Below are 27500 nucleotides of genomic sequence, written 5' to 3'. Positions count from 1 at the left end.
CTATCATCCAATTTTTTCTGAAACCCTAACTGGATCAGAATTTTATGCCCAATACACACGACTGGAAAATTTAATAGTGGCATTTGTTTATTTTTGGTTACATTTACCCTAATTTGGGATTAAAAAATAAGATTGTAAATATTTTTAATGAAAACCTTCCGCCGCCCCAACGCCAGCTTTACGAGATCAGACAGTGGAGCAATAGCGCTCTCTAGTGGTCAAATGCCAACTCGAGCCCACGGAGTTTAACTTCGCCTTTCTGTGTCAAACCAATTCTAGTCTTGCTATTTAGTTTGACTGGGGCTTGGGCCGCTGACACTAATAATGCTTCATCTCTTTGATTGTCAACAAGTCAAGTGCAGCAAACAGGCTCCTGAATGCCGAGGATATTCTTATTTGTGCTCCCAAGAGCTTCCAGCAGTGTCTTTTCCAAAGCATTCCGCCCTTTTTTGCCAGACACCAGTAGAGCCTTATTCCGTAATCACCCAGCTGTGCCTTTTAAGTGCAATTATGGGACAGGCTAGATTTAACAAAAATCATAAGTTTCTAAACATCAATTTCGCAGAGACTTTTTTCTTTTTTTTCTCCCAGAAAAGCCAGGCTCTTTGACAACCAGAAAAAAAAATTTTGAAGTCAAACATGGCTTTTTTTTTTTTCTTTTTTAAATCACGAATATGTGCTTTATTAGCTTTGTAGTTTTAATACTTTGGACCATTTAGCTGGACAATTTGAGGGTGGATCAAGTGAAATAAGCAGCTTTTTCTCCATCTCTGAATGGCTCTCTGGAAAGTCCCTGTCTAGCTTGAGCTTGACTTTCTATGAACAAGAAGCTCTAAAAATTTTATAGCAAAAGTCAAACTCAACTGAATTGAATAAGCATTTCACTTGATTTTTTTTTTATAATTGGTTTAGATGTATCCTATGAGCTTAATCTTTTTTCACATTTTCAAAACTACTTTCTGCCAGTTCAGGTGTAACAACTGTATTCCTTAAAAATGAATGGATGTAATTTTCAGCCAAATATTTTGCCGTTGAGTTTGGAGTGGAAAGACTAGATATTTTTGTGACAAAGTCACTGAGTAACTTGCATTTTTGCCCCAATGACTACCCTTTTGGGAGACTCTCGCCAGAACCAATGACCCCAAATCACGGATCTTCCTCCCGGTTGACAGCAAGGCTGATGTTTTCAAGAACGAGCTAGACTGGCTGCAGGAAAATATTAAGAGGAGCCAGTATTTTTTCCTAGGCTACTTTCGATACCTGGCGGGTTTTAGAGACATCTGCGTCCCCCATCCTCACCCCCAACCATTCCTCTCCTTTTCGTTTCCAAGGTACTCACACCTCACCCAGGGGCTCCTTCCACCCCGTGCCTCCTTGATCCTACACAGTCTTGCTGATATTTTATTGTCTAGATTTTAAGACCCAGTTTTGTCTGCATTTTTCCTTCTCTCTCACAAACACAAACATCAAAATGAGATGATTTCAAAGCGAAGCGCCTGGCCTGCAGTAAACTCATTACCTCCAGACGTCTGGCCAGCTCGATGGCTTTATGGCACCTTGGCTCTTCCTGTTTTCAAAGAGCCCTAGGTACCGGCTTGGCTGCAGGGGCGGGGGTCCACAGCACCTTCTGCCGGGTCTGGGCCTTGGCTTTCCCTCCCAGCCCCCTTCGGCTTTTCCCCCACCCCCAGTTCATCAGGATCCCCAAGATCTTTGCTACAGCTCCCACCTTCCGCCCAACCTAGGCCTCCTGGCGCCACTGCCTCTAGGGCCTGCTCCCGCTGCGCTGCGCCAGCCGCACCCTCACTTACAATGACCTTCATTTGAGCCCCAGAGTGCGGCCTTCCACAGCCGAGCTGGGGGCTAAACATATGCAGAAGCCCGGTGGGGTGGGGAAGCCGGATGGGGGTGGCCAGGGAGGAGCGACTTGACCCGTTTTTTGCTCTGTTAGGGTCACTTGGGGGCCCCAGGCGGGGAGGGGCGGAAGCTCCCAGGCCTGGACCTCCGGGAGCCAGCCAGCCCCTCCGACCTGGGGGAGTTGCCCCAGAACGCAGAGTTGGCCAGTTCCCCCTTGTTTGGAGATGGGGTTGGCGGCTAGGGACCCCAGAGTCACCAGGTGAAACCGCAGCCAGAGGGTGCCTGCCCCACACTGCCGGGCTCGCCTGGGTGCTGAGGCCAGGGTGATGCTGGGCTTGGGGCACAGACTTTGGGTGGCGTTAGAATCAGCCTCAGCCTGCCACCCCAGGCGCTGCTCCCCAGGCCCGCACGACCCTCAGGACCCCCACAAGGAGCAGCACACAGACACTACGGGGAGACCCCTGCTCTAGGGCAGGGTCTCCCTCCAGGGCATGGGATAGAAGTCTTGCAGGAGTGACACTTTGCAGAGACAGAGAAACAAGGCACACAAGGTTCAGGGCCAGTGCATGGGCTCCATTTGATCAGATCAGCATTTATTGGTAGGAAGCGGTAACATTTACAACTGGTCCTGGGGTAGGAGCCGGTAGGGTCACCACCCGCCACCCCACCCACCAACCGAGCCCTCCGGGAGCTTGGGCTGCCCCTGGGATGAGAACCAAGCCCTCCACCCCAACCCACCCGAGGCCCTGGGAGATGCTCTAGGCCTCACTGGAGGTCTCCGCCAAGAGCCCTCAGGTTCCCTGAGGAAAGCGGGGTTTTGCCATGGGTGCACAACCCGGCTGCACTTTTCCTCCCTGGGGGGGGGAAAAGGGACGGCGTGGGCGCTTCTCCTTGTGCCTGCCTCCTCCACGGAACTGGGGCCCGATCAGCACCCCCGGTGGACAGTGTGGAGGCATTCAGGGCTATATTACAGCATTTTTTTTTCCAGAAACTTGGGGGGGGGGAATGTACACAGGAGATGGCTCCTCAGACCAGCGTGCACTCACAAAACAGCATTTCCTAAGGAACCAGTGGAGCTGGGGAGGGAGGCAGGGAGAGACCTTACTGGGGTTCTCCAACACAGAAGCGAGCAAATAGAGTCCCCCGAAATATCTCACAGAGACCAACCACACAGTCACCTCTACCTAAAACAAAACTGAACAGAACGTCTGAGCTGCCGGGAGGGTTGCTGGAATTCAAGCACCCACAAAGGAACACAGCCCCGCTGCCTCGAAGCGCTCCCAAGCGGCCCACAGCCGGCCCGGCTCAGTCTCCTTTGGGACACTTCTCCTTGCTCATCTTTTTCATTTTCATCCTACGGTTCTGGAACCAGATTTTAACCTGTCTCTCGGTGAGGTTCAGAATCCTGGCCACTTCGTAGCGCCGGTCCCGGGTGAGGTACATGTTGAAGAGGAATTCCTTCTCCAGCTCTAGCGTCTGGTATTTGGTGTAAGGACAGCGCTTTTTCCGGGTGGAGCGAGCGTGGATCCAGTTCGCTGCGGGGTTGTCTAGGAAGAGATGGGGGTCGGAGGTGGGGGGAGAAGCAAGGAGAGGCGACAGGGTGGTGGTGGGGAAGAGAAGTCGTTAAATTAATTTCACCAAGGATGGCCGCTTTTCACAACTTGGGGGGAATTATCATAAAAACCCTAATGCCCGCGTTCTGTTTACCGTACCAGCCGCGCGCCCAGGGTAGGTGGTTATGGCAAGCTTTTTTATGGATGCGTGTTGCTCGCCTAGGCTTGGGTAGGCGTCTAGACGTTTTTATAGGTTAGTAAAACTATCAGTTTTGCACATTCGAGCCTTACAGGTTCCAGCAATAAATCAGGGGGCAATTTCTTTTGCACTTACTTGGGTCAAGTTGCTGCTGCGGCGGCTGCGGCTGCTTCTCCTCCTCCTTCAGTGGGCAGCCCGGGCTCGGGTGGTCGCTGCAAGCCGAGGACTCCGCCGAGCCGCCCACCCCGGGCCCGGTTCCCCCCGCCGCTGCTGCCGCTGCCGCCTTGTCCCGCAGGAACGTGTTGCACGAGAACTCGGGGCCGCCGCTCCCCTGGGACTCCCGGGCCGCGGAACACTCAGTCCGTTTGGAAGAGGAGGACGAGGAAGTGGAGGAGGTGGTGGAGGCAGCGGCGGCAGCAGCCGCCGGGGCCGGGGCCGGGGCCGCTCCGGTTTCAGGCTTAATCCCGTAGTGGCGCCCGTTGGCTGGGCCGCCGGGGCCGGGACCAGGGCCCGGGCCACCGCCGCCTCCGCCACCGCCGCCTCCGCCACCGCCGCCTCCGCCCGCGCCGCCCGCGCCGCCCGGGAAGCCCGGCAGCGGCTCCATCCAGGAGCGCACGTAGCGGCCGGGCTCGGAGGCGGCGGCGGCCAGGGGTGGCGGGGGAACGTACGGGTGGTAGAGGCCGCTCATCGCCGCCGCCGCCGGGGGCTGGGCGGGCACCGCGGACCACGAGGCGGAGAACACGGCCGATTTGGGGGCAAAACTACACGAGGCGAACTCGGCGGCGGCGGCGGCCGGGCTGTCGGCCACACCTGCAGGCCGGCCCTGCGTGCCTGGCCCCGGCGGTCCGAAGCGCGCCGCAAACACCTCGTCGCCCTCATGGCCTATGAGCGAGTCCACGTAGTAGTTGCTGAGGGTGCCACTGGAGGACATTTTGAGGCGCCGCGCGCTCCCACCCAAGGTTACACTGCCCGCCGCCGAGCCGCTCCCCGCCGGCGCCGGAGCCGCCGACTAGTTCGCAGGCTGCAGCCTCCACCATTGGTCGCGCGGCCCACGTGATCATATTTACCAATACCGGGAGTAAATCAGTCCGCTAAACTGGGGGCTGCTGTGATTTTTTTTTTTTTAAATTATCATCAACATAAGCGCCGCAATTAGAGTCCGCAGGCCAAGGACCGTGCTCCGGGCTCGGCCTGACCCGGCCCAGCCCGGCCCGCCCGGTGGTGGCTGGGACCACGGGCTCCACGGCGGCCAGAGGAGGCGCTGGGGACTATTTGTTCGCCTCCTCTTGAGGCTCTGGTCCTGCAGTCCCGACCCCGGCGTCGGTTGCCCAAGCTTTCTGGGCCTTGAACCGCGCGTCCAGGGCGCACCCGGCGTCCGGCCAGCGCCGAGCTGGGTGCCGCCGCCCGCAGGAGAACCGGCCTTGAAGAGCGGCCCCCTGGCGCCCAAGGGGAGTCCGTTCTCCCCTCACCTCTTTCCCTACTCAAACCCACCCCCTCCCCACACATACCCACCCATCCACCCACCCACACACACTCACAGCTTGTCGTGTTGTTTAAAACAGGTGGAAGACCTCTGTAATGATATTATGCCTTTCAATAAAAATTTTATGAGGTGTATTTGATTATAGATTAATGTGTCCCTAATAAAACGGACGGATGGAGCAGCTCCGAGGCCCCCTCCCCCTGCCACACTCACACACGCCCGCGCAGCCACACACCCCGACGTGAGGCTAGACACACGCCGCGGCCCGAGGGGCGAGCTCCAGGGCCGGGTTCAGCCTGGCGCTGCGGCGGCCGCTGCGGGGGCTTCTGGCATCCCCTAAGGAAGAGCTGGCGGGCGGTTGAGTCTGCGCGGCAGCGGCAGCCAGGGTGCCTCTTCTTCTCTGGGGGTTGCTGGGAAAACCCTGGAAGAGAACACGCCACAGGGCAGAACCCAAACGCCAGTGCAGGGCCCCGCTCCCACCCGCCACCCCCCGGCCCGGCCTCCACGAGGAGGGAGGCAGACCCCCGGCCTCCACGAGGGAGACAGACCGCGTCTCCCAGGGCCGCAGAGCTTCTTGGTGGTTAGCTCTCAAGGCCTCCGGAGAGCTGAAAAATCCTACCGAATGGCCCGGAGCCTTGGGTCACTCCCCTCCCAATTTTTCCCCCCTGTCTCCTTGAGGTAAAAGCCGAGCAGCCTTGAATCTGAGAGAAATGTCCATGGTCACTCCCAAATCCATGGTACAAAGCCTCGGAAGCCCGGCTGGAAGCCGAGACAAAAGCAGTTACTGCGGAGGCCGTGGTCCTGGCTCCACAAGTTGCCCAGCGCACCCGTGGAGGGCTCCCAGCCCACCTCCAGCCCCGGAAAGGAATGGGGTAAATGACTACTTATGGCCTGATTGATTGCCTTTGCCAATGGCTTTCTGATTTTCTTCCAGAGGGGCAGCCTTTGCCTGTAGCACAGGTTTTGCTCTCAGCCATGAGCCCCCTATCAACAACTAATGGCGCTCCCTGCGAAGCTGGCAGAAACGGCTAGATTAACACGACCCTGATTCTTTGACCCAATCACTCGAAGTCTGGGGTGAATCTTCTCCAGGGTTGCCTCACCTAGCACTGAAGCTGATCTCTCTGACTCTATTCCTACCCCATCTCCAGAAAATTACATCCTCAGAAGGTTCTAAAGGAGGACTTGGGAAGTTCTTGTTTTTTCGGGGTGAAGTTTACAATCCTGAATAAATATTGAGAGTCCTTGAAGACTCTCGGAGCACCTATGTGGGATTGTTCCTAGGAGAAAAGAAGAAAAAAAGGGACAGGGTGGAAGTGAAAGGATCTGTTGGGCGGACACTCCTGGAAGCGGCTGCTGGAGCCCCTCTGAATCCAGGCCCGAGCTGGGGCAACGAATTCACTGTCAGGTCTTCCTGCCCAGGCCTCCCCTCCCTTCCCTCTGGCAGGACTAGGGTGGGTCGTCTGGTGGCCAGCTCTCAGAAGGCAACCAGAACTGACAGCAATTCCCCAAGCTCTAGCTTGTAAGGGATGGAGCGTTGCCCCCCGGGGGGAAGCCTTGTTTCCTTGCAAATTCTCTTTCAGCTACCCTTTCTGTATTTTCTTGCCTCCAGGGCTTCAATCAGATTTTGGAATTAGATGGAGGGAGGATTGACTGGGGAGAATCTTTCCGTTTCTTCAAGAAATGTCATGTGGGCCACCAAAAGCGAATGATTGAGCATAAAACCTTTCCGCAAGGAAACCAAGGCAAAGTGGGATAGAAAGACTCACCCATCCTTGGCTTCTCTGGGGCCTGGGCTTGCTTGTGCTTGGAATAGGGATGGGGATGAGGAAAAGGGGGCCAGAATCGCATCCGATGCCATCCTAAGCTGCTGCTTTGTCCTTGCTCCTGGAATGAAGGCCCCGGCAGTTTCCAGGTGGGCAAGACTAGCTTCAACCTAGCCTCTGACGACGATGGCTCGCCAGCCAGAAGTCACCAAAATCCCACTGAAAGCATGAAAAATAACATCACCAAAACCACGGAGAAGAAAACACACATGGGGGAGCTGAGAGGAGAAAGCAGCTTGGGGGCACAGCCTTACTTACCAGACTGCAGGCTGCAAAGAGGCTCGCGCCCACTGAGGGTGCAATTCATATTACTATCTACTCTTTCGGGCTGGGAGAAGAGACAGGATACCCTCCCTTTTTTCCCAATTATGAAAGCTGCACACCCAGGCGGGATTATCACTCCGTTCTCCCCATCACTGCCAAATCCTAGCACCCTAGGCCTCCTCCAGCTTTTCTCTTTCAGCTCCCTTCCTCTGCTCCTTATCATGCCCCCGCCTGCCTGTTCCAAACAGGCAGTGTCCTCATAAGAAAATCTCACCAAAGACGTTTATTTGCACCAGAACATTTCCATGTCAGAAAGCAGAGGGAGCGAACTCATTTCCAGAGTTTATTGCATTATACATGCGACCAGAACATGCACAGAAAGGACAGGTTGCTGTTGTACTTCTACCAAACCACAGATGCACAAGGGAAAGGCTACAAGGCGTAAACCGGCAATATTTCATCTCACCAAGGACAACTGCTAAGTTTATTTGTGAAAAGATACATTGTAATGTGCTTTTTTTGGTCCCCCTCCCCCCAAAGCTTGTGGGTTTTCTTAAAATTTTTAAATATATATATATGTAATTTTAAAAGTACTGGATGTATTAAAAATGCCATGAGTTCATGGGCTAACCACACACAGAGATTTTTGTGTTAGGAAAAACATGAATAAGTCACATTGCTGGATAGATGGGTGGATGAATGAATGGATGGATTGGATGGACACTCTACGGTTCCAATAAGTTAAGACCCAAATGAAAATGCGCAGTAATAGTTACCCTGCATTACGATGAAAAAAATAATAAATTACACGTGCTAAGTTTTTTTAATATATATATATATATATACTCATATAGGGATTACAGATCACTTGCAGCACGAACAGAACGACCCCAAAGTCACATTCTAGCAGGAAAATCAAACCAAACCAAACAAAAAAACAAAGAGCAATGAAGGTTTTGCTTCCGCCTTCCCAGTCCTCCAGCACTGGGCCCTGGAACGCGGGACCCCCTCTCCGATCCTGGCCTCCGAGAGGCCTGGGACCTAAGAAAAGGTGAGGTTGGCGGTCAGTTCTCGGATCCGGTTCTCTCGGCTCATCTTCTTGAGTTTCATTCGGCGGTTTTGAAACCAAATCTTGACCTGCCTGTCGGTGAGGTTAACGCTCTTACTGATCTCTAGGCGGCGCTCGCGGGTGAGGTACATATTGAACAAGAACTCTTTTTCTAATTCCAGCGTTTGGTGCTTAGTGTAAGGGCATCTCTTCTTTCTGCCACTCTTTGCAGTGAGCCAATTGCTGGTTGGAGTATCAGACTTGATTTCCTCTAACAAAATCAAAGGGAGAAGAAGAAAAAAAATGAAGTTTTTTTTTTCTGCTGTCTGTTCAAATGCACCCTTGGCCATGACCCTGCTTGACAGCGGGCTGCTTTGGTAAACGCTGATGTCCCAAGTTACCTGCACTGTGTGGACCCTAAAAGGAATTTGAAACTGATGCTGGATTAGACCTAAATGACATGATGAAAAAACATCACATCAGATCTTTCATGTGTGTGTGTCTCAACTTTCTAACTTACATAAAATAATAATATAATAGCAAACTTTCCAGTTCTCCTCAGTAACATGTTAAGCAGTTAGTCCATGATAGGGCCGAGTGGAAGAAGCCACAGCCTGAACACAGCTACCAATTCCACGGCTGCCTCCATCCCACCAAGTCTGCTGCAGCTTCCCCCATTTTTCTGGGCAGCAAGGGGCCCCAAACAGTCAGGCTTATAGATACCCATTCTATTTCAAAAGGTAACCGAGAAGCAAGAACACCTTCTCCACCCTGTCTGGGCATTGTTGTATCTCCTCCTCCCCAAAGACTGTGTGGAATTCTGCCTTCTTGCGCCCACATAAAAACATTCCTTCAGACATATAGCCCCTACCGAGGCCCACCTCTGGGCAGTGGGGAAAAGGTTCAGGGTTCCTTTTCAAGAACTGGAGCCCTGACTCTTTGCCCTAGCCCAGCCCTAAGACTGGCCCTGCAGAGTGGGCAATGCGGTCCCATTCTTCTCCCTCCCGCCTCTACCCTCTCTGCAGATGGATTGCAAAGCCTGCGGCAATTTCCCCAGACAAAGCCAAGGTTACCTACCCCCAAAAGGCAGGAAGCCGCCTTCCCCGACCCAAGCGCCAACCGGCCCAGCCATCCCTGTCCCTTCGCCGCCCCTAAGCTCGCAGGATGCGGGGTGCATACAGTTGAACACGAACGCTGTGCCTTGGACCACCTTAAAATGATCACTGGACGCAAGGCAAAACTAGGAATGCAAAACTAAGAGGCAGAAAGGAGGCTCTGGGGCCGTGTTTATGAGCCGCAGATCCCCTTTGCTCTTTTGTTGTGCTTCAGGTCCAGCTCAGGAAAAATAAACCCAGCCAGCCTTTCCTCTGTCCGGGCGCCATCAGCGTGGGGCCAGGACTGGCGCGGAGAGCCAGGACAGCGGGGGGGATGGAAACGGGACGATTCCGGGCTGAGATTGCACCCCTTCTAAAAGCCGGCAGGAGTAGTACCTGCCAAGCCAGGCTCCCGCCTCGGCTGCCAGGGCTCGGCGCTGGGCACCCGGGGCGGGCACTCCCTCTCGGCCGGCTCCCGGGCTGCGCGCCCCCGCTGGGGTGGCAACTCTGCTTATACCGACCTTTGCTTTCCTTCTCCTGCACTTCTGGGCTGGATACGGAGACGTCTCCCAGGCAACTCCTCTCTTCGGGAAGGCCGCCTTTGGCCTCCGGGCTCTCCACCTGGGAGACTTTGGTGGGCTCCTGGCCGCTGGCGGGCTCGTTCATCTTCTTTTCCATCTGCAGCTGGGCGGCGGAGAGCTGCGGCTTGGCCGCGCCACGAGGGTTGAGCTGGAGCATGACAGTGGAGCTGCCTTCGGGGCTGTTATTGTACTCTTGGGTTTTCCCGGTGGCGTAGGTCTGACTCAGTCTAAAATATCCAGGGACAGGAACCTCGGGGTTCTCAACGGGACAAGACTCGGGGACCAGCCTCTGGTACGAAGGGACCTCGGCAGAAATGAGTTTGTTGCGTTTATCAGAATACATGCAGCAATTGGATTCTTCTTTAATGTTGGTAGTGAAGGAGCAAGTGGGTACTTGCTGTGTAACAGGTTGCTCTATTCGGCAAGATCTGTTCGGGTCTGTCCAACTGTCTACTTGAGGTATATAAGGATGCACATTCATACCCATATTTTGGTGGTTCACTTCTCTTTTGGCCAGAGACGGGAGCAGTCCACAGGTTTGCATTCCATAGGTCCCCATGTCTGCGCTAGGTGGTGGCATGTACATGCTGGCGCTGCTCGAATAAAAACTGTCACTCCTGCAGGCACTGATCAAGGAATCTACTAAAAAAGTATTAGCAGCAGGAGAGCTGTTGGGAAAGGACATTTTGGGGAGGAATTTGAAGAAGAGAGATTGTGTCCTTTGTAGGCTGACATCTCTAGGAAAACATTCCCCGTGTAATTGTGGATGCCTCTGCCGACCACATGACAACCAAGCCAATGAGATTTGAAAATGGCCTTGAGCCGCAGCCTCCTTGCAGGTCACGTGCTCCAGAGCCCGGCCGGCCAGCCGCCTAAGCGTGGACAACAGCGACATCTACTATGCGCCCGCGATAGTGCGCGCTGCAGGCAGCGGGCCAGGCGCTCTCCGCCGCCGGCCCGCCCGCCTCCCCGGGGATCCCTCGGCCCGTCAGCCCCACACTTGCGTGCCCCGTCCCGGTTACCCGGGTCCCGCCACCGGAAAGAAAGGCTTGAATCGAGTGCCCTCCGGGAAGTACACGTGCGGGGAGGGAAGCCGCAGCCCTGTGGCGCCAGCACAAGCAGCAGTCCCTTTACCCACATCCAGGCAGAACGCGCCCCAAAGGGCCAGGTCCTGGGCAGGGGGTGGGAGCACAGGCTGGTTATTTCAGTCCCAGGAAGAAAAGGGAAGGTGAGTAGGATTCACGGGGCCCCGAGACAACTAACTCCACCCGGAGGATTCAAAGGAAAGATCTCTGGCGCAAAGACGCGGCCAAGGTTGTCCCGGGGAGCCGAGGAGGAAAGGGCCGAGAACCTAAGCTGCTGGCCGGCCCTGGAGCCCAAAGGAGGGGTCCAGCCCCGGCGGGGTCTGCCCCTTCGCTTTCCGCCGCGGCTCCGACCCCCTCGGCGTCCTGGCAGCCCTGGATTCCCGCAGGAGCCACACCCTGACCTCGGCGCGCCCGGCCGCTGCTGGGAGACGTGAGCCTTCGGGAGAAAAGCCCTCAACGGCAGTTCCCTACCCACTAAAGCGTCTCTAGGGCTCTCAGCGGGAGAACGAAACCAGAAGTTTCCTTCCCTGCGCATTCGGATAATAGGGAGCAAAGAGGACAGAAGAATGAAAGAAAAAAAAAATTATGACGGAAAAACTGACTCTCAGACTCAGAAGTTTTGGAAAACTGGGCCGAGCAGGAGCGAAAGAAATGCAAAGGTGTCATTTGGTTCTTTTGCAAAGAAAAATGTTTTCCTTTTATGGATTTTGTGGAAGCATTGGTTTCTGACAAGTGCAAGGTACAAAAGGTTGTGGAATTTATTAATACATATTAAGAAGAATCAGGGCGATCAATAAAATTCTCATCTACATTCTTGGGCTACTTGGTAATTTTCTTGCTTCTGAAGGTTTTTAAAGAGTTATACCCGCTGTTGCCACACACGCGAAGATATTTTATTAGCAAATCAATCGAGACTTTGTAAAGGATAAGATTAATAGTTAAGATTTAGCATAATGGCGTTCGCTTTATGAATTATTGAAAATTATACTATTGATTTTTCCCCTTCACTACTAACCAAGAAGGTCAGTTTTTGTTTTAACACAAATCGTCTAATATTAAAAGCTATGCTTTTGGCAGAACTTGAGTTTTATAGTTTTGGACATTGGCTAAAATGATTTGACAAGGGTTTGTTGGCGAAGGGGGTGGGGGGAGGTGGTAGGATCTCAGCCCCTGTTTCCTTTGATGAGGGAAAGTTCTATAAAGAGGATATGGTCTGGGGTTGTGGTCCAGCTCATTAAGGAACCACCGCCACCATCACCACCATGGAAACTCAGAGTTTTATGAGAAACTTCAACAACTTCCTCCCTCCTTTTCTGGTTGCAGGCTGGTGAGCTGCCCGCGGAAGCCTCGGCCTCAGGGCAGCAGCGGGAGCTTTAACCTTGATTTCCAAAGGGTTGCTGGGGCGAGGGGCCCAGCCAGGGTGCTGGAGCCGGCCTCCAGCCTTCCAGATTCCCTTTCCCAACGGGTAAAGAAAGGAACACGGCCCCCGGGAAACTGACCGTGAACCAGTTCTCTTTCCGGAAAAGCGTTTGAGTTCTCTTTTCACAACTCTCGAACTGGCCTTGGATTTCAGGCCCAAAGACTGAACTTGTGGCCAAATTGGGTTCCCGCCCCAGTATTCCGAGGGAAACCAGTAGCTGATCCACTCATTCAAAAAAAAAGAAAAATTCCTTTTACAGCAAAGCCTTTGTGCCCCCTCCCCAGAAGGAAGTGCCGCTGGCCTGGTGGATGCAGGGAGCATTATTTTTGGCCTTGGGTCGGCTTCGACTGGTCCCCTAACGGTGCCCTCGCCCACACAATAACCCCTTTAAAAAAAAACCTCTGCGGTGGCAATGAGACAGACCTTTTAAACCTTTATGCAGCTGTTCAAATACAACATCATTGTCAGGTTAAAAGCCTGGCGCCTCTAACTGTTCTGGCTGCCGCATCTCAACTCGGCAGAGCCAGGGGTTTAAACATTACCTTTGCACCAGGATGGTTGTTTTTCAGCTTGGGGGTGGGGATTGAGGAAAACAGAAACACACACACACACACACACACCACCACCACCACCACCACCACCTCTGACTCTTGGCAGCTGAGATTGTTTGACAGCGACAGCCAATGATCAGCACCCCCAAATCTGCTTTCTTGCAGCGCATCACACAGGCATGGTTCTGAGCTGCATGCCCAGGGCCGGACAAAGTGCCCGGTGAGGTCTCTGCCGGCAGGCGCCCTAACGCCAGCTTGCTGCTGCGGCACTGTGGTCTCCTTTGCCAAGAAGCCGCAGGGAACTCGGTTACCCCATTTTCCCTATGCCAAGCAAGACAGGACTGTTCAATCTAATCAGGAATGTTATGCCCATCAAATGTCCTTTCATTCAAATCTTTCTTTATACTTGAATACAACATCCAGGTGGGGAAACAAGCAGTTCCTTTGGGAGCTGGTAGATTTGCAGAAAGCTTGGACAGGCAGGGGCTGTCTTCCAAATTTGGGGACTTTTCTTATTTCCACTCCCAGTGGATTTGTGTTCAAAGTCACCCCACATTAGATTAGCTATGAAGTAAGTTTTTGCTCATAGGAGTGGAGGCAAGGGGAGTGTATTAATATATTTTTTGAGCCTATTCCCATAAAATCATACTTTGTGTTTTCAAATTTCTTCCCTCAATGTGACTCCTTGAGGGCAGAAAATATCAATCTCTTACAGTGATTTTACTATTAAAAACCAACAAACCAAAAATAATACAAGAGAATGACATAGGCCGAGGAGGATGGGAGGTGCGGCTGAAACCCTGAGGCTGAGATGAAACCAATGGGATGAGAAGGCTATAGCTTTAAAGGCCAGCCTTCATTTTACTTATAAGTCTGTAATGCAGCTGCTGTTTTTGATCATCTTTAGATCAGATGGAGCCGTTACCATTAATAATAAATCAATATCGCACCATAAAGGAGATGAATACCCACATTTGTACCAGGCATCCTGGGCACGTTCTTGGCAGAGAAAAATTAAAGCGGTGACTTTAGCAAGAAGTTAGTGTTTATAACCAAAAAGTGACTCCGTAATTGTAAGCCCCTGTTTTAAGGGAACAAGAGTAGAGGCCTTGGGCCCAGGAGGGCCTGTGGGTTCCAGGATCGGAGACCTGAGCTGCCTCCGGGTTTTGCCACTCCCTGGAGGGTAAGACTGGGCAGGGACTAATCGAAAGCTGCCTTCTCAGGGTGCTCCTTCCACCCAGGAGAAAAGAAATGCAGGGGTAAATGTGAAGGCTGCCACCAGCGCGCGAGAATCGTGGGAGGTGTCGGAGCCGGCCAGCCGCCCAAGAGCCTCTTTCTGTACACACACAAAGACTCCTATTTTCCCGCATTTTCCCTCCACTTCGGAGTCCGAGACCTCGGCGCTGCCGCAGCATCCACCGCCACACCGCGCCCGAGTGCCCCAGGCTCCCGAGCGGTGGCAAGCGAGGCGGCAGGGCTCCGGCCCGCAGAGGTCCTGGTCCCCGCGGCCGGCCCCTGGCAGGCGCGTCTTGGGCGCCGCGGGGCGGAAAGGAACCGCAGACCACTGAAAAGCCGCGGTCTACCGGCAGCTACCAGCCAAGGCCAAGGGGCCCCCTGCACAATCAGAAACGCCTCCGCTGCCACCGGCCCGCCTTCTTAGGAACACAACGATGTCTGGGGAGGGGACTCCTATCCCACAGAGGCGGAAGCCCCGGCTAGGTCGTCGCCAAGGTTCCTTCACAACAACAGTTTAACCGGATCCGTGGTTGCCCCGGTAGGGGCCAGGGATGCCCTGGGGAGGTTCTGAGGGCCCCCCATGTCTCGCTGCTCGCTGGCGCCTCGCTGCGGGGCTCAAGGGCGCCCAACCGCTCCACGAGCAGACACCAGCTCCCAGGGGCGGCCGAGCGCCGGCGCCAGCGCCCTGGGTCCCGCGCATGGAGGGCGGGAGACCGCACAGCCGCTGAGGCAGGAGCTAATGCTGGTGGCTGCGGGCTCTTCACCATGAACTTCGCGGGGCCCAAAGAGCAGCTATTCCCCCCTTCAGCGGCCCAGGTCCTGGACCCCCCTGCTCGCGGACCAGGGCAGAGCCTCTCCCCAAAGTCAAAGGCTCGGCTAGGGCGGGAGGGCAAGCGGCGGGTGAACTGCTTCTGAGAAGTCGGTGACAAAACGCAGCTCCACACCTCCAGGCGCCGGCGGGCGACAGGGAAGGGTGGCCAGGGTTCTGGCAAAACGCAAAGCCCGTCTGCTTCTAATACATTCCCGTCCCACCAGGCCTCCACACAGAAAGGTTTCCCCGGAGAGCTGGCTGCCTCCCGTGGCGGCATCCGACCCGAGCACCCCAAACCGCAGTCCTGCCCGCGCCTCGCCGTCGCCCCGCCAAGTCCCCCGCGCGCTACACACGGCCCGGAGCTCCAGAGCCCAGAACGGCCACTCCTGCCCCGTCCCGAGGAGCCTGATTTTCTCTGAGACCACACTCAGCTAAGTTGCCGGCGCCCTGATCCGTCTTAAACAAAAGCCTTTTAATCATCCCGGGCGGTCTGAGAGCTCGCAGGACCGACGCGGATTTCGGGAGGTGGGTGGGGAGGGGGTGGGGTGCTGCTCCTGTCCTCGACATCGCTCTACACACTCAAATCAACAGGAAAATTGATTTCCTCTAATTAAATTTGCTCTCGGTGGCCACGACCTATTGCAAAACGCACAGATTTGTCTTTCAAAAATCCTCAAGACCATCAGGTTCCACCAAAGCATTCTTGGAACAGCCTTATTTTTTAAGGAGACACGACCCGATTAGGTGAACAATCTCATGTTTTCAAAAACAATCCGGTAGTGCTTACTTATCTCTGCCTTAGTGCAATTCCCCACACCTCGTGGATGCTCACAACAAACACATAGCAAACACCTTAGCTGCTGCCCGTTTCTAACGGGCTGAGCTCGCCCATTACGACCCTGTCTGGCAAAATTAGGTACCGCGCGGCCTCCCGGCCAAACGCGCCTTCAGGAACGTGAGCGCGCCCTCGTGTGGCTCTCCAGGCCCCTGCAAACCGGGACTGGCAGCTCGAATTCGGCTTGACTATATAGTGGCGGGCACACAATCTTGCTACATTGAGACGCAGTTAAAAGAGGCAAGAAAGAAAAAAAAAATAAAGAAACGGAGAGGAAAAGAAACAAACTAGCATTGCGTTTCTAGAACGATCTATGATTACCGCACCGATGTTTTAGCCAATGTCTAGCATTCTAAACAAAGGAACCCCCTTCTGAACGAAATTATTTGATTGTAGGATTTGTTTCTATTGTACCTTTGTACTACTGGCTGAGAAATTCTTACTAAAACAATATAAATACATTTTATTTTGTCTCGTGTCACAGGATATTCTCTAATTGATGTGACAGGGTGGCAAATTGCTTTCAAATACAATGAAGGTGTAAGTCTGAGGAGAACTTCCTTTCAAACACCTGCATTTAAAAACAGTAGTTCTTCATTAGTGCAAAAAAGGACCACTGTCTAGGCGTCCCACCACAAAATCGTCATTATTTCTTATCCATTGTGAAAGCACACTAGCAAGTATTTTTTCCTAACCAATGTTTTTCGGAAGAAAATTGTTGTTGAATTGCATAAATGTTTGGAGGGAAATTAAGGTTGCTGATCCTGAAATTAGGAATTTTCTTAGATTTATGGCAAGTACCTGGTATGATTTTGTGTGGCCATAAATGTGTGTGGAGGTCTGGAAGAGTGTGAGCATGGGTGTGTGAGAGTGGGTGGCGGGTGAAAATCACAGAAGAACCTTAAGGCGCCTAATTATTCAGAAAGGTTAAAGGTGATGACCTTGACATTTTGGAAGTTCAAAGGCATACACTTATGCACTTATGTTTTTCCTTCCCAAATGAAGCCAGAACAATTTTTTAAAACTTCATTTCAAAGTGCATGCCTGTTCAGAAGATGCCTGGGCTGCTGTGAATCTTACAGATTTATATTTTCGCTTTGGACTTAGGAAAGGTTAAGAGTCATAAGATTCACTGCACTTTTTTTTTTTTTCCAGAGAAAGAGAAGATTTTCTCACTTCTCCAGTTTATTGCACATTGCGGAAATCTCTTTTGGGCCCACCAGAAGGTGTATAATATAACCCAATTAAGCTGTTTAGAACTTTGGCTTTTATGGTGTTGTCTAGACAGTTCAAGGTTTTGTAAACAGCCTGGCCTGGCCCTGCAACATAAAGTGCCACTCGGCCCCTTACCACATTCTTTAACTTGAAGCGCGAAATGCGGTGAGAAGCAGGTCTGCGGTCCCTGGCCCCGTTCCAGTGGGGGGGGGGGGTGCCTTCCCTGCTCCTGGACCATTCAAGCCCTGTCCGCCCACTGAATAAGCTTTCAGCAAATTCACCCCCACCCCTCACCCCATGGGAGTTCTAATTTTGGTGTCTTCTTTTAAGGGATCCTGGATTCTTGTCATCCTTAGCAAGAGAGAATTGGAAATTTTCTAAGCAGCGTTTAAACATTTGCTTTTCACATTTTCAAAAAAAACTAAGTTCACTCGCTTGGAGTGGGGTGAGGATTTGCTGCTTAGGTCCCGCTGCTGCTGCATCACTGCTATCATTTCGCAGATCAGTGTAGGCTTCGGGAGGTGGGAGGGAACAACTTCTATTTGAACAGGATTGAAAAAAAAAGTTTCACTAGATTTTTCAGGTGCACGGGAGGGGGGAGGATTCTTGCCCCTAAGATACTCTAATCAAGCTCTAAACTTCCCAGAGGAAATCCAGGCAGTGTATTGAAGCTGTAACCTCCATTTTACTAAAAAACATTTATTCACACACACAAAAAGACAGTGACTCATGCCTTGATATGACAGACTAAAGGTACATTTCCCAGAGTTTAAATAATCTGCGTTCAGCGTAGGGGAAGGAAGGACACCCCCCCACACACTCAAACTCAGAACAAAACCTTCCAGCCCCGAGGCCTAACTCCCTACGGAGCCCCCCGCGGCCCCAGGAGGACCCGGAGAGGGGGAGGGGCAACAACAGCACGTCGGCGGTAAAATTGTAAAGGGACGTTTTCATTTACCATTTTCCCCTTATTAGGATCCGCTCGGCCAAGTCCCCGGCCTGGTCCGCAGGATGCAGTGGTCGCTGGGAGGTCCCGAGTTCGCCGTGGGAAGGAATCGTGAAGTTCCACAGAGAAGAGGCGTCACTAAAGCCAAGGACATTGGGCCTGCGCTGGGCAAGCCGGAGGGGAGGAAGGTGGGCGAGTGGGGCTCGGGGTAGGGGGCGCTTCCTGGAGCTCTCAAAACAAGGGGTTTCCAGTGAAATACTGCAGACGGTCTCTGTTCAGTTTTTTTTCTTTCATCCTGCGATTCTGGAACCATATTTTGACTTGCCGGTCAGTGAGGTTGAGCATCCGAGAGAGTTGGAGTCTTTTCTCTTTGTTTATGTACACGTTAAAGAAAAACTCGCGTTCCAGTTCGCGGATCTGGTACTTGGTGTAGGGACAGCGCTTTTTCCGGGACCGCTGGGGGGCCACTGTAAGGCAAAGAGACCGCGGGGTGAGAGGTACTGCTGTTTACCAGCCCCCACCCGCCCTGGAGGGTCCCGGCCCCCGTTGGGACGTCCCCCACTGCAGCTGCAAGGCCCTGCCTGCGTCGTGGGGGATGATATATGGGCGGGCACTGGAGAGAGTGCGGGCGTGGACCTGTGTTCACGCCCGGACACACACACACACACACACACACACACACACACACACACAGAGCCTGGTACCAAGGTGGGAAGAAGCGGAGGGTGAGGCAGGCTCTCAACTGGAACCTGAGGGCCAGGAGACTACAGCGCGCCCGCAGGGGCATCCGCTGGACTCCAGTGGCGCGCGTCAGCCAGCGGCTTGGATAAAGTCCAGTGCAAGGATCAACACCCCCTCCCTCCCTTTAAAGCAGGAGGCTCCGGCGCCCGCACTCACACAACCCGTCTTCAAATCTCCCTCCCTTCATTCGCGGTCCTTAGCACCCTCCCCCCCAGCCCCCTCCCAAAATGGGAAAAGCTCTCTGCCACGATTAATGTCCTCCTCCAAGTCTACCTTAAGCCCACCTAAATTGGTTTCCTATCATAAACACACTTTACAACGACCCGGGAAATCTTATAGGATGTATAAACCCCTTCGAATGCTTATAAAGTAGCACATAAAACGGCGCAAGCAGAGGGAGGCCCCTGCCGCCACCCCACCCCGCCCCCCGCGCGCCCGCGAGCCCCCGGGCCCAGAGTCGCGACCCGTGCCCGGTGCCTACCTGCGCCGCCGCTCTTCTCGGTCCCCGCCTCCCCCGGAGGGCCCTCGCCCTCGCCGCCACCGCCGCCGCCTTCCACTGCCCCCTTGGGCTCTGAGCCGGGGGTGGCCTTGGCGCAGGGACTGCCCCCGCCGCTAGCAGCCCCGCTCTTGGGGTCGCCCTTGTCGGCAGCGCCCTCGGGCTGCTGCGGCGCCGGCGCCGGCGGCGGAGCTTGCGGCCCGGCGAAGGGGGGTCCTGGGGCTGCCTCGTAGAACTGGTCGAAGCCCTGCGGCAGGATGCCATTGCGACCCACGGCGCTGTAGAAGTTAGAGGCGGCGCCTGGAGGCCCGTGCGGCGGCCCGGGCGCGGCGCACACCGGCTCGGGCGCCTTGAAGAGCACGTCTGGCCGGCGGCCCGCGGGCGGGAGCAGCTCCCGCTGCATGGCTGCCTCCTCGGCCGCCGCCGCCGCCGCCGCCGCCGCCGCAGCCGCCGCGTAGTAGGGAGCGTAGCCCCCGGCGCTGCCGCCGCCCCCGCCAGGGCCGCCCCCGCCGCCACCGCCCCCTGCGCCGCCACCGCCGCCACCGCCACGGTACGGCCACTTGGCGCGCTCCAGGCCGTAGTCGCGGAAGGCCACTTCGCGCACCGGCTGGACGTGTGGCGCCAGGTTGGAAGAGTAAGGGAAAGTCATTTGGCAGGACGACGGCTGCGAAAGGAATGATGGCTTGCTAGCGAAGTCCGACGGGGCCACATAGTAGGCGCAGCCGGGAAGGTACATGCTGGCTGCGCTCGGGCCGCACTCGTCAAAGTCGTTCATGGCTCCGCGGCGTGCACGCCGGCGAGCCCCGGGCCGCTCCCCGCGCCGCCAACCTGAGCCATCGATTGCACAAGAGGCTTGGGCCAGGATCAACTAAGCAAAAATCCCCACCGGGCGCTGACGTGCAATTCATCTTGATTGATTCTGGTGGTAATTATGTCACGTGACGCCATGGAGAGAAATGTCCTTATATCTATATCAGCACTCGCCAACACGCCCCGGGACGGCTCCTGGCGCCGAGACGCGCGCGCGCTGGGGGCGGATCTGCCTCCTTCTCCCGCCAGCTCTCCCGGGCGCCCCCTGACTAGGCTGTGCAGCAGGCCGGTCACCTGCGCGCCGCCGGCGGCTGCCACCGCTGGGCGCATCTGCCACCGCCCGACCGGGCCGCCCGCCCGCGTCCGCCCGCCCGCGCTGCTTTAAGTACGCGGACCGAGGCCGGCAGGGAGGAGGAGGGAGGGGGAGGCAGGGGGAGGAAAGGGGGAAGGGAGAGAAGCGACGGGCGGAGGGGGGAGCCCCGGCTCCGGGGCACAGGGAACTAGGTGTGAGGGTGTGAGGTTCCCACCCCCACAGCCTTGCTGCAGCCGCTCCCTCCCCCGCGACACCGCCACCCTCCGCAGCTCACCCGCCGGGAGCTTGTTGCTTCTTGCTCTGGGGGCGTAATTGCGCCACTCTCGAGGGCACGGGGAATCCTGATTTACATATTTCTCTGCCCAGCGCGTTCACCTAGGAGTAACTTGGCTCTCTCGGGTTCTGACTTCCACCCCCTTGCCTCCCGTCCTGGCGCGAGCTCTAGCCTCCAAAAGCCCCAGCAAAACCCTTGCCACGCCCTCCTTCCAGCGGGGGGCCTCGGGACCCACTCTGCCCTAAGTGCCCTTCTGCAGCTTTGGCTGCCAGCTCTCCATTCCTGTCTTGTTCCTTCCCTCCGCTCTCTTTGGTCTTCACTCGCCTGGCTGCTCTTTTTTCCTCTTCTGCCCCTTGTCTTTTCCTGCCGCTCACCCGCTACCTCCTTTGCTGCAACCTGCGTTGGTGTCTCTCTCCCTCTCCCTCTGGGTTGCCCTCTGCTTCTCAATATTGAAGCATGAAGGGGAACTTGACCGCTAAGGACACTACTTGGCCCCGGCCTCCCTACAAGATGAGGAGTGGGGGGTCCCAATGAACAAAAGGACCCAGAGCCCTGGGTCCTGACTTCCTCCTTTGCAACATCCCCCCCACACACACACACAATCCCCAGACCCTCTCTTCTCTCCCTGCCACCGGGCGTTCCTGACTTGCCTGGGACCACTCGGCCTTACTCTCAGACCCTTCCCTGCGCAGCAACCCCACTGAGGCCTTCACAGCCCCTCGGCGCCTGCCGGAAGCTCCTCCGGAACCCTTGGGTCTGCATGGTCATTGCTGCCCCCTGGGGAGAAGGGTTGGCTCTCCGGGGACTTTCAGCAGCGGTAGCCGCACCGTCAGAGCCTCTCCACACTAGCGGGCTCTGTGGCGGTCTCTTCAGGCCCCCCATCCACTCCATCCAAGGCCTTGCTCGCTCCCTCGGCTCTCTGCCGCGAGCCTCTCCTAGCCCAGGGATCCAGGCGAGGCCTGAACTCCCATCTCTGCTTTCCAAAGGTAAACTAGCCTCTTCCCAAGCCAGAATCCCGGAAAGGAGGGCAAGAGGTTGTCTCAGATCCCAGGAGTCCTCTGCCTTGGGCCTCAGCCGCTGCGCCCAGGGCCGGAGGTGCTGGAAGAGATGCTAGTTCCCTCCGGGCGCCGCAGTGCCGGTGCTGTGCAGGCTCTGCCCACCGTGCGGAGCCAACAGAGAAAAGGCGGGTGGTCTGAGCTAATATCTATTTTCTGGCTGCTGTGCCCCCCCACTCCCCTGTTTCTCCTCCCTCCCTTTCTGCCTTCCTCTCTCTTTCCTCCGCCCCCTCCCACGTCTGCTGCCCTCCCCCAACACTGCGCAAACAGGTCTGTGGCGACAGGAGGTCACCGAGCCTCTCTCTCACCCCCCAGAGCTGCCCACTCTATGTGCCCCCACTGTACAGCTGGTACCCCTGCTCAGATGCCAGCTACCACCCTTGCCCTCAGCCCTGGACCTGCCTCCCCTACACGCACTTATCTGTCTCCCCATCTCCATCCCAGGCCCAAGCCTCTCGTGGCTGTGGCGACGCCCCGGATCTTTCTCCTAAAATGGCTCCCCGGACACTGCACACTGGCCCTTCAGTCGCTCAGGACCCAGGGCAGCGGCGCACCGCCCCCCACTCCCCCCCAATTCCAAGCCCTACTGTTTATTGTGCCTGCGGGTGCACAAAATTTCCGCACCTTCTCTCTGCCAGCGGCCCGGGGTGGGGAGCAGGTTAGCCCGCCGCCCCCCAAAGTGAAGTCTGCTGTCCGCCGAAAAAGGGAAATGGGGAGGACGAACCATTCAAGTTCAACGACATGGCGACGGCGGCGGCTCCAGCGGGAGCTGCGCTTTGGCTGGGGAGGGTGCGCCATCTGCAGCGGCGAGCGGGTGCAGAGGGGAAGGGGGCGGCGGGACCCTCCCGGCGCCTGAGCACCGACCCTCGCTTGCCCACACAACCCAGGACTTTAGTTCCGGAGGCCATCCCGCTTCTCTTTTTGGACCTCGGCCTCCCTTCCCCGCACCCTCACCCCAAAATCCAGGGGGAAAACCGCAACCTCACGACCCGCGCGTCCCGCCCAAGAGAACCTACCGTGAAGACCCCTGCGCTGTGGCCTCGTCCTTGCCCATGCGGCCCCACCCGAAACGCAGGGTTCCTCCCGGGCCTTCGGGGGCGCCGCCGGCAGCTCCGGGAGCGGGAGCGAGCGAGGATGGCTCTCAGCGCCACGCCGGAACGCGATGCGGTGATTCTTGAGCCACCCAAGATAAGACACTAACTTGACCTTAACTTTGTCAGGGCGCCCCTGGTATCTGGAGAACGTGAACAGACACTGTCTGGCAGCTCTCGTAAAAGCTGACTGGGAAAGGGATTCTGACTCATTTCATTTATTGCCACTACAGTTCTGCAAGAAAGCTTTTCCTCTCTGCCAAACTTTAATTATTTATGCTCTTTTAGGAAACGAAAGAAGAGAAACGTGGGGGAAACACCCGGAGCCAGCCCTGTCCCTGCAGAGCCCTCGGAGTGGGCTCCCGAAGTCCAGAGCCCGCCGAACAAAAATGTGGGGAGATCACCTTTGTCCAAGGACAGTCGGACAGGCGCCGCGCCCTCCCCCCACCCCAACACTGTGGGGGTGGGTGCAGAGGGGAGAGGCTAGTGCTGGGGCACACACCCCTCCCCCAACCCCCACAACAGACATGAATATTTACAAGGATTCTGGATTTCTCCTCCATCCGCCAGCATCCCGGAAGCCTCCTTTGCCCGCCTCCGTGGGGGAGAACCCCCTGGCCTTTTTAAAAGCTCCCACTGGTCGGCCTTCTGAGCCCGCCAGCCATTGCAAGCCAGACCAAGAGGCTTCTTTCTCCTTTCAAAGCCTTCCAGTCCAAAGCTTCGCGTGGATGGTGGCGGCATTTCCGAAGACTCGTTGATGTCTCCCTGTGAGGAGGGAATCTGGAGTCCTCGGCTTGCAGCATCCGTTCTGCCGACCGTTTGTTTCTCACGAATTTTTTCGTGGTTCCAAACCCCTGCCAAAACAACTCCCCACCCCGGCCAGGAAAGCGCCTTCTTCGGATTTGAATGGATGGGTAAAGATGATGGATTTGGCAAACACTGCTGAAGTAAAAGACAAGATTTTACACTTGGAATCATTTGAGTCTCTGAAGAATGCTCTCTGAATATCCCTTCCTCCCCCACACCCCATCCTGAGCCGAGAGGGCGAGTACCCTGGAATGACACGGTATCTTTGGGGAAAGGGCCTGGGACTGACTTTGGTGTTCTGCTTTCCACAGCTCTTGGATCCCAAGTCTCAGTGAGGCTTTGCCTTTGTTCGCTTGTTTTCCTGGAGACAAACCCCTGAATACAGGCTCAGACGGCCAGCCATGCCACCGGCATCACAGCTTCTCTGCCCCCAGCAAGCGGGGAGACACTTCTAGCCTTAAGGCCTCTCTAGCCTCTCTTTTCTTTCTATTGTGTATGATGTATTTTAGATGTATTTGTTAAGGAGCAATGGTTTTAAATATACATTAAATTTACTCCATGTAAAGGGAGCTGCAATATTGAAGATTCAGTACTAGGTATCAAAGATTTAGCAATTTTGCTATTTTTCCCTTTTGGCTAAAACCTAGTTTCTACTTCCAATAGCTAGGAGGTAGGATTTGTAAAAAGGGCAACTACAGAGCAGGCCTTTGGTTTCCTGGGCTGTGTTAGTGCCTCTGAAGACCTAGGGGAGCTTGTGGGTGCATTTCCACGGGCTAGTCAGTCAGCTGGGCTCTGGGTGGGGGTGTGCATATTAGAGATTTTAACAGAGCATGTAAGTTTGACCAAAACATGACAGAAATATGTATTGTTTTGAAATATGAGGAACCTCAAATCATCAGCCATCACCCCTATAATAACAAGCTTTAAAGTTTGAGAATTTAGGCAGAGTGCAGGGCAAGGGCCCTAATTAGCATGTGAAGCAAACTCAGATCTGTCTGTAGTCTCCCCCCTTTAGATGCTTCACATACAGTTTGTTCATGGGTTTTACTACACCATTTCCTGACTATCTTGGAAGCCATTTTCTCATTTACCGAACAAGTCAACACCCAAGATGAAACCACAACCAGGAAAGAAAAAACAAAAAGAATTTAGAGGCCTTAAAGACATTAGGAGGGAACTGGGAGCATTTTGAAAAACTGGCATCAGGCCCCTGACAGCTTGGCTGGGACCTGGATGTTTATTTCTACCCAAAACATTTTCGATGTGTCTGATATACACAAGCTATTGTTTGTGACAAAATCCAAACAAAACATGCATGACAACTATTAGAAAGCACAGAAAATGAAATCAGTCTAAACAACAATTGAGATCCTTTGAACTCTTGCACCCAAGACACCCTGTGAGGCACCCACTGCAGGTCTAGGCCTTGATTTTCCACTTAAGAGAAATCGCTGGGCTCTGGAAAGGAACCATTTTGGGTTGTCTGGCATCTTGCTGGGAGGGAGAGGCTGCATTTCAGAAGGCTGGGACGGGAGAAAGAGACTGAGACATAGGGAGGCATGGCTTTGGTGAAATGAAGGCTGGGTGGCACAGCATGCCCACAACAGCTCCATCTGGCATCCAGAAGCCCCAGTCTTCCCAAGGCAAGCCTGGTAGGGCCCAGTGCCTTTAGGGCTCCACTGGTACACTCAGGCCACAGAAAGGGGGCAAAACAGCCGGGCAGCTGGGGGAGCTGGCCGATAGTGGAGAGGGTAAGAGAGAAGTTTACAGCTTGCCCTGTCAGGAGCAGCTAACAGGGACTGAGCCTGAGCAGGGTCTTTCTTTTCCCTGGGGGTAGCCAAGGTGGCACTGGCAACTCTCCTTGCACTGGCTCCTAAGTTAATTTAAAAAAATCATGTGGACACCTTTGCCACCTCAGGTGGCAAGCCACATTTACAGCTCCTGTAGGAGGACCCTCCTCCCCTTCCGGAGCCCCTGCTCCACTCCCTGGGTATAGAGTGCAATGGAGCCTTAAAACAGAGCGGCAGCTGTCCTCCCCCAAGCTGAGTTCTGGGGGTCTGAGTTCTGGGCCTGGCCTCTGCCAGGATGGGAGAAGGTGGAAGCAGGGGGGATTGGGGCAGTCTTGTCTGGAGACTCTAGCTGGCTCTGGAGCTCCAGCCTCCCTCAGACCACCTCAGGGAAGGAAGCCATGAGCCATTCATTCTGCTCAACCATAGGCCAGCCTAGTCTGCATTCCAAGATGTCTCTGAGTTTGTCCTGCCACCCAGCCCTCCCCTTTCCGTTTCTCCAGAGGTCTGAAGGTCTAGGGCAGCTTTTGTCCTCCCAAATCAACCAGGGCAGAAGAGGGGGGCAGGGGATGAGGAGGAATGGTGTCCTTCCTCCAGAATGGAAATCCTGGCTTTGCCACAAAGGCCTTCAGTTGCCTAGACCAGAGACTAAGCTGTATCCACAGCCCTTTCCACTCATCCTGAGGCCTTGCTATATTTATTTCTACTCCGGGCTCTATGTAGCTGCCTGTTAAATGCGGACTGGGATTGTAAGGGACGGGACGGCTGGGGAGGGAGAGAGGGTGGAGAGGGAGAGGATTTAACCATTTGCAAACAAAATAATCCCAGTACAAGGGAGTGCGCAATGCTCCAGCAAAGAGCAAGGATGGGTGACCCCAAATTCCACATGAAGCAGCCATAAGGCCAAGGTTGCTGGACAACTCCTCAAGTCCCCTTCAGTGGCTTTTTGAAAAGGAGAGGAGCAGGAGGCCTAAGAGACCTCCTCTCTGAGAGCTACTGGCTCCCAGGGCTGCAAACTGAACCGCAGTAGCATACAACGCAGATGAACCAAGAGGGAAGAGGGCAGAGGAGGGAGAGTCCCAGCCGCAGCCCCAGTCCCAGCACCAGCTCCTCCTCCTTACGCCAGGCCTCACTCCAAAAGGGCAGGCCTGGCCTGGGTGGCCATGCGTGCCTTCAGTAAAGCGCCAGCGCTTGCTCACGCAGAACCACGCGCTTCTTCTTCATGCGCCGATTCTGGAACCAGATTTTGACCTGCTGGTCACTGAGGTTTAGCCTATTGGACAATTCCTTGCGTTTCTGCCTGTTGATGAATTCGTTGAGGAGGAATTCGTTCTCCAGCTCCGCGATCTGCTGCTTCGTGTAGGGTTTGCGTTTCTTGCGGGCCCTCCCCGGGGCAGCACCCCATGGCAGGCCTGCAACACAACCCCAGTGCAGTGTCAGTAGAGCCCATTCCCAGTCTGCCCGCCCCCAGCAGTTTCCCCTCCCGCTACCCCTGCACTCCCACCTCCCATTCCCGTCCCAGGAGCACAGGCGCCGTTTACCGTCGGGCAGCGAAGGTCTCAAGCATGAAGTGACACCCGTCGTCGCCTGCACCGTCATGTTCAAGTTGAGCGTGCTCTTGGTGTCTTCCTTGAAGCCGGTGGTGCAGGGAGCCCCCTGGAGCAGCGTCGCAGAGCCAGGCGCAGCACGGCCCACACCCGTGTAGTCGTACTTGGCCGCTTTGAGTGCTGCAGGGGCCAAGCTAGACTCTGGGGCGAAGGGCGGCCGTGGGCGGGCGCGCTCTTCGGGACCCGCGGCTGTTTCCGACGAATAGAACTTGACCTGTTCTTCCTTGGCGCCCGGAGGCTGAAGGCCCAGAGGCCCAGAGCCGGCCAGGTAGGGCTGAGAGAAGCCACTGAAGGCAGTGGCGCCCGCAGACTGTGCGGCAGCGCACGAGGCGGGCGTGGCGGGCCAGGGCAGCGCGCCGCGTGGGTACGAGATGGGGGGCAGCGCGGCCAACTGGCTGCCATTCGGCCGCAGGTTGGAAAAATAGAAAGAGTCGGGCGACTGCAGATTCAGAAGTGAGCCCACATAGCCCGCTCTGTAAAGACTGCGCTCACACATCTCCAACAAAGGGCTTGGGCTG

General features: G+C 55.2%; 4 protein-coding genes across 7 annotated transcripts; all 4 read right to left on the bottom strand.

Annotated features, from left to right (window-relative positions):
* Positions 1 to 2853: 2853 nt before the first annotated feature.
* Positions 2854 to 5078, bottom strand: HOXD9 (homeobox D9). Its single transcript, XM_004577032.2, has 2 exons — positions 3742 to 5078; positions 2854 to 3401 (listed from the first exon to the last, which is right to left on the bottom strand). Exons 1-2 carry the CDS (start codon positions 4535 to 4537, stop codon positions 3160 to 3162), a joined length of 1038 nt encoding a protein of 345 aa, XP_004577089.2. The 5' UTR covers positions 4538 to 5078; the 3' UTR covers positions 2854 to 3159.
* Positions 5079 to 5146: 68 nt separating this feature from the next.
* HOXD11 (homeobox D11) lies at positions 5147 to 20913 on the bottom strand. 4 transcript variants are annotated; one of them, XR_009245466.1, is made up of 4 exons: positions 19224 to 20913; positions 18014 to 18468; positions 6859 to 7074; positions 6062 to 6369 (listed from the first exon to the last, which is right to left on the bottom strand). XR_009245466.1 is itself a non-coding variant. In XM_004577034.3 (2 exons), the coding sequence occupies exons 1-2, from the start codon at positions 20011 to 20013 to the stop codon at positions 18233 to 18235; spliced, it is 1026 nt and encodes a 341-aa protein (XP_004577091.2). In that variant the 5' UTR covers positions 20014 to 20913; the 3' UTR covers positions 17735 to 18232. The 4 variants fall into 4 exon arrangements, 1 of the variants encoding a protein (XP_004577091.2); XR_009245467.1 differs by lacking the exons at positions 6062 to 6369; positions 6859 to 7074 and adding an exon at positions 5147 to 5510; XR_009245465.1 differs by lacking the exons at positions 6062 to 6369; positions 6859 to 7074 and adding an exon at positions 8367 to 8498.
* On the bottom strand, positions 7510 to 11749 carry HOXD10 (homeobox D10). The gene is made up of 2 exons (XM_004577033.3): positions 9843 to 11749; positions 7510 to 8498 (listed from the first exon to the last, which is right to left on the bottom strand). Exons 1-2 carry the CDS (start codon positions 10795 to 10797, stop codon positions 8221 to 8223), a joined length of 1233 nt encoding a protein of 410 aa, XP_004577090.2. The 5' UTR covers positions 10798 to 11749; the 3' UTR covers positions 7510 to 8220.
* A 5635-nt stretch (positions 20914 to 26548) lies between the features above and the next one.
* HOXD12 (homeobox D12) lies at positions 26549 to 27478 on the bottom strand. Its single transcript, XM_004577035.2, has 2 exons — positions 26917 to 27478; positions 26549 to 26787 (listed from the first exon to the last, which is right to left on the bottom strand). Exons 1-2 carry the CDS (start codon positions 27476 to 27478, stop codon positions 26549 to 26551), a joined length of 801 nt encoding a protein of 266 aa, XP_004577092.2.
* Between the last annotated feature and the right edge of the window lie 22 nt (positions 27479 to 27500).

Source organism: Ochotona princeps, chromosome 5 (assembly GCF_030435755.1).
Source record: "Ochotona princeps isolate mOchPri1 chromosome 5, mOchPri1.hap1, whole genome shotgun sequence".
Taxonomy (NCBI): domain Eukaryota; kingdom Metazoa; phylum Chordata; class Mammalia; order Lagomorpha; family Ochotonidae; genus Ochotona; species Ochotona princeps.
This window is presented reverse-complemented; position numbering and strand designations above follow the sequence as displayed.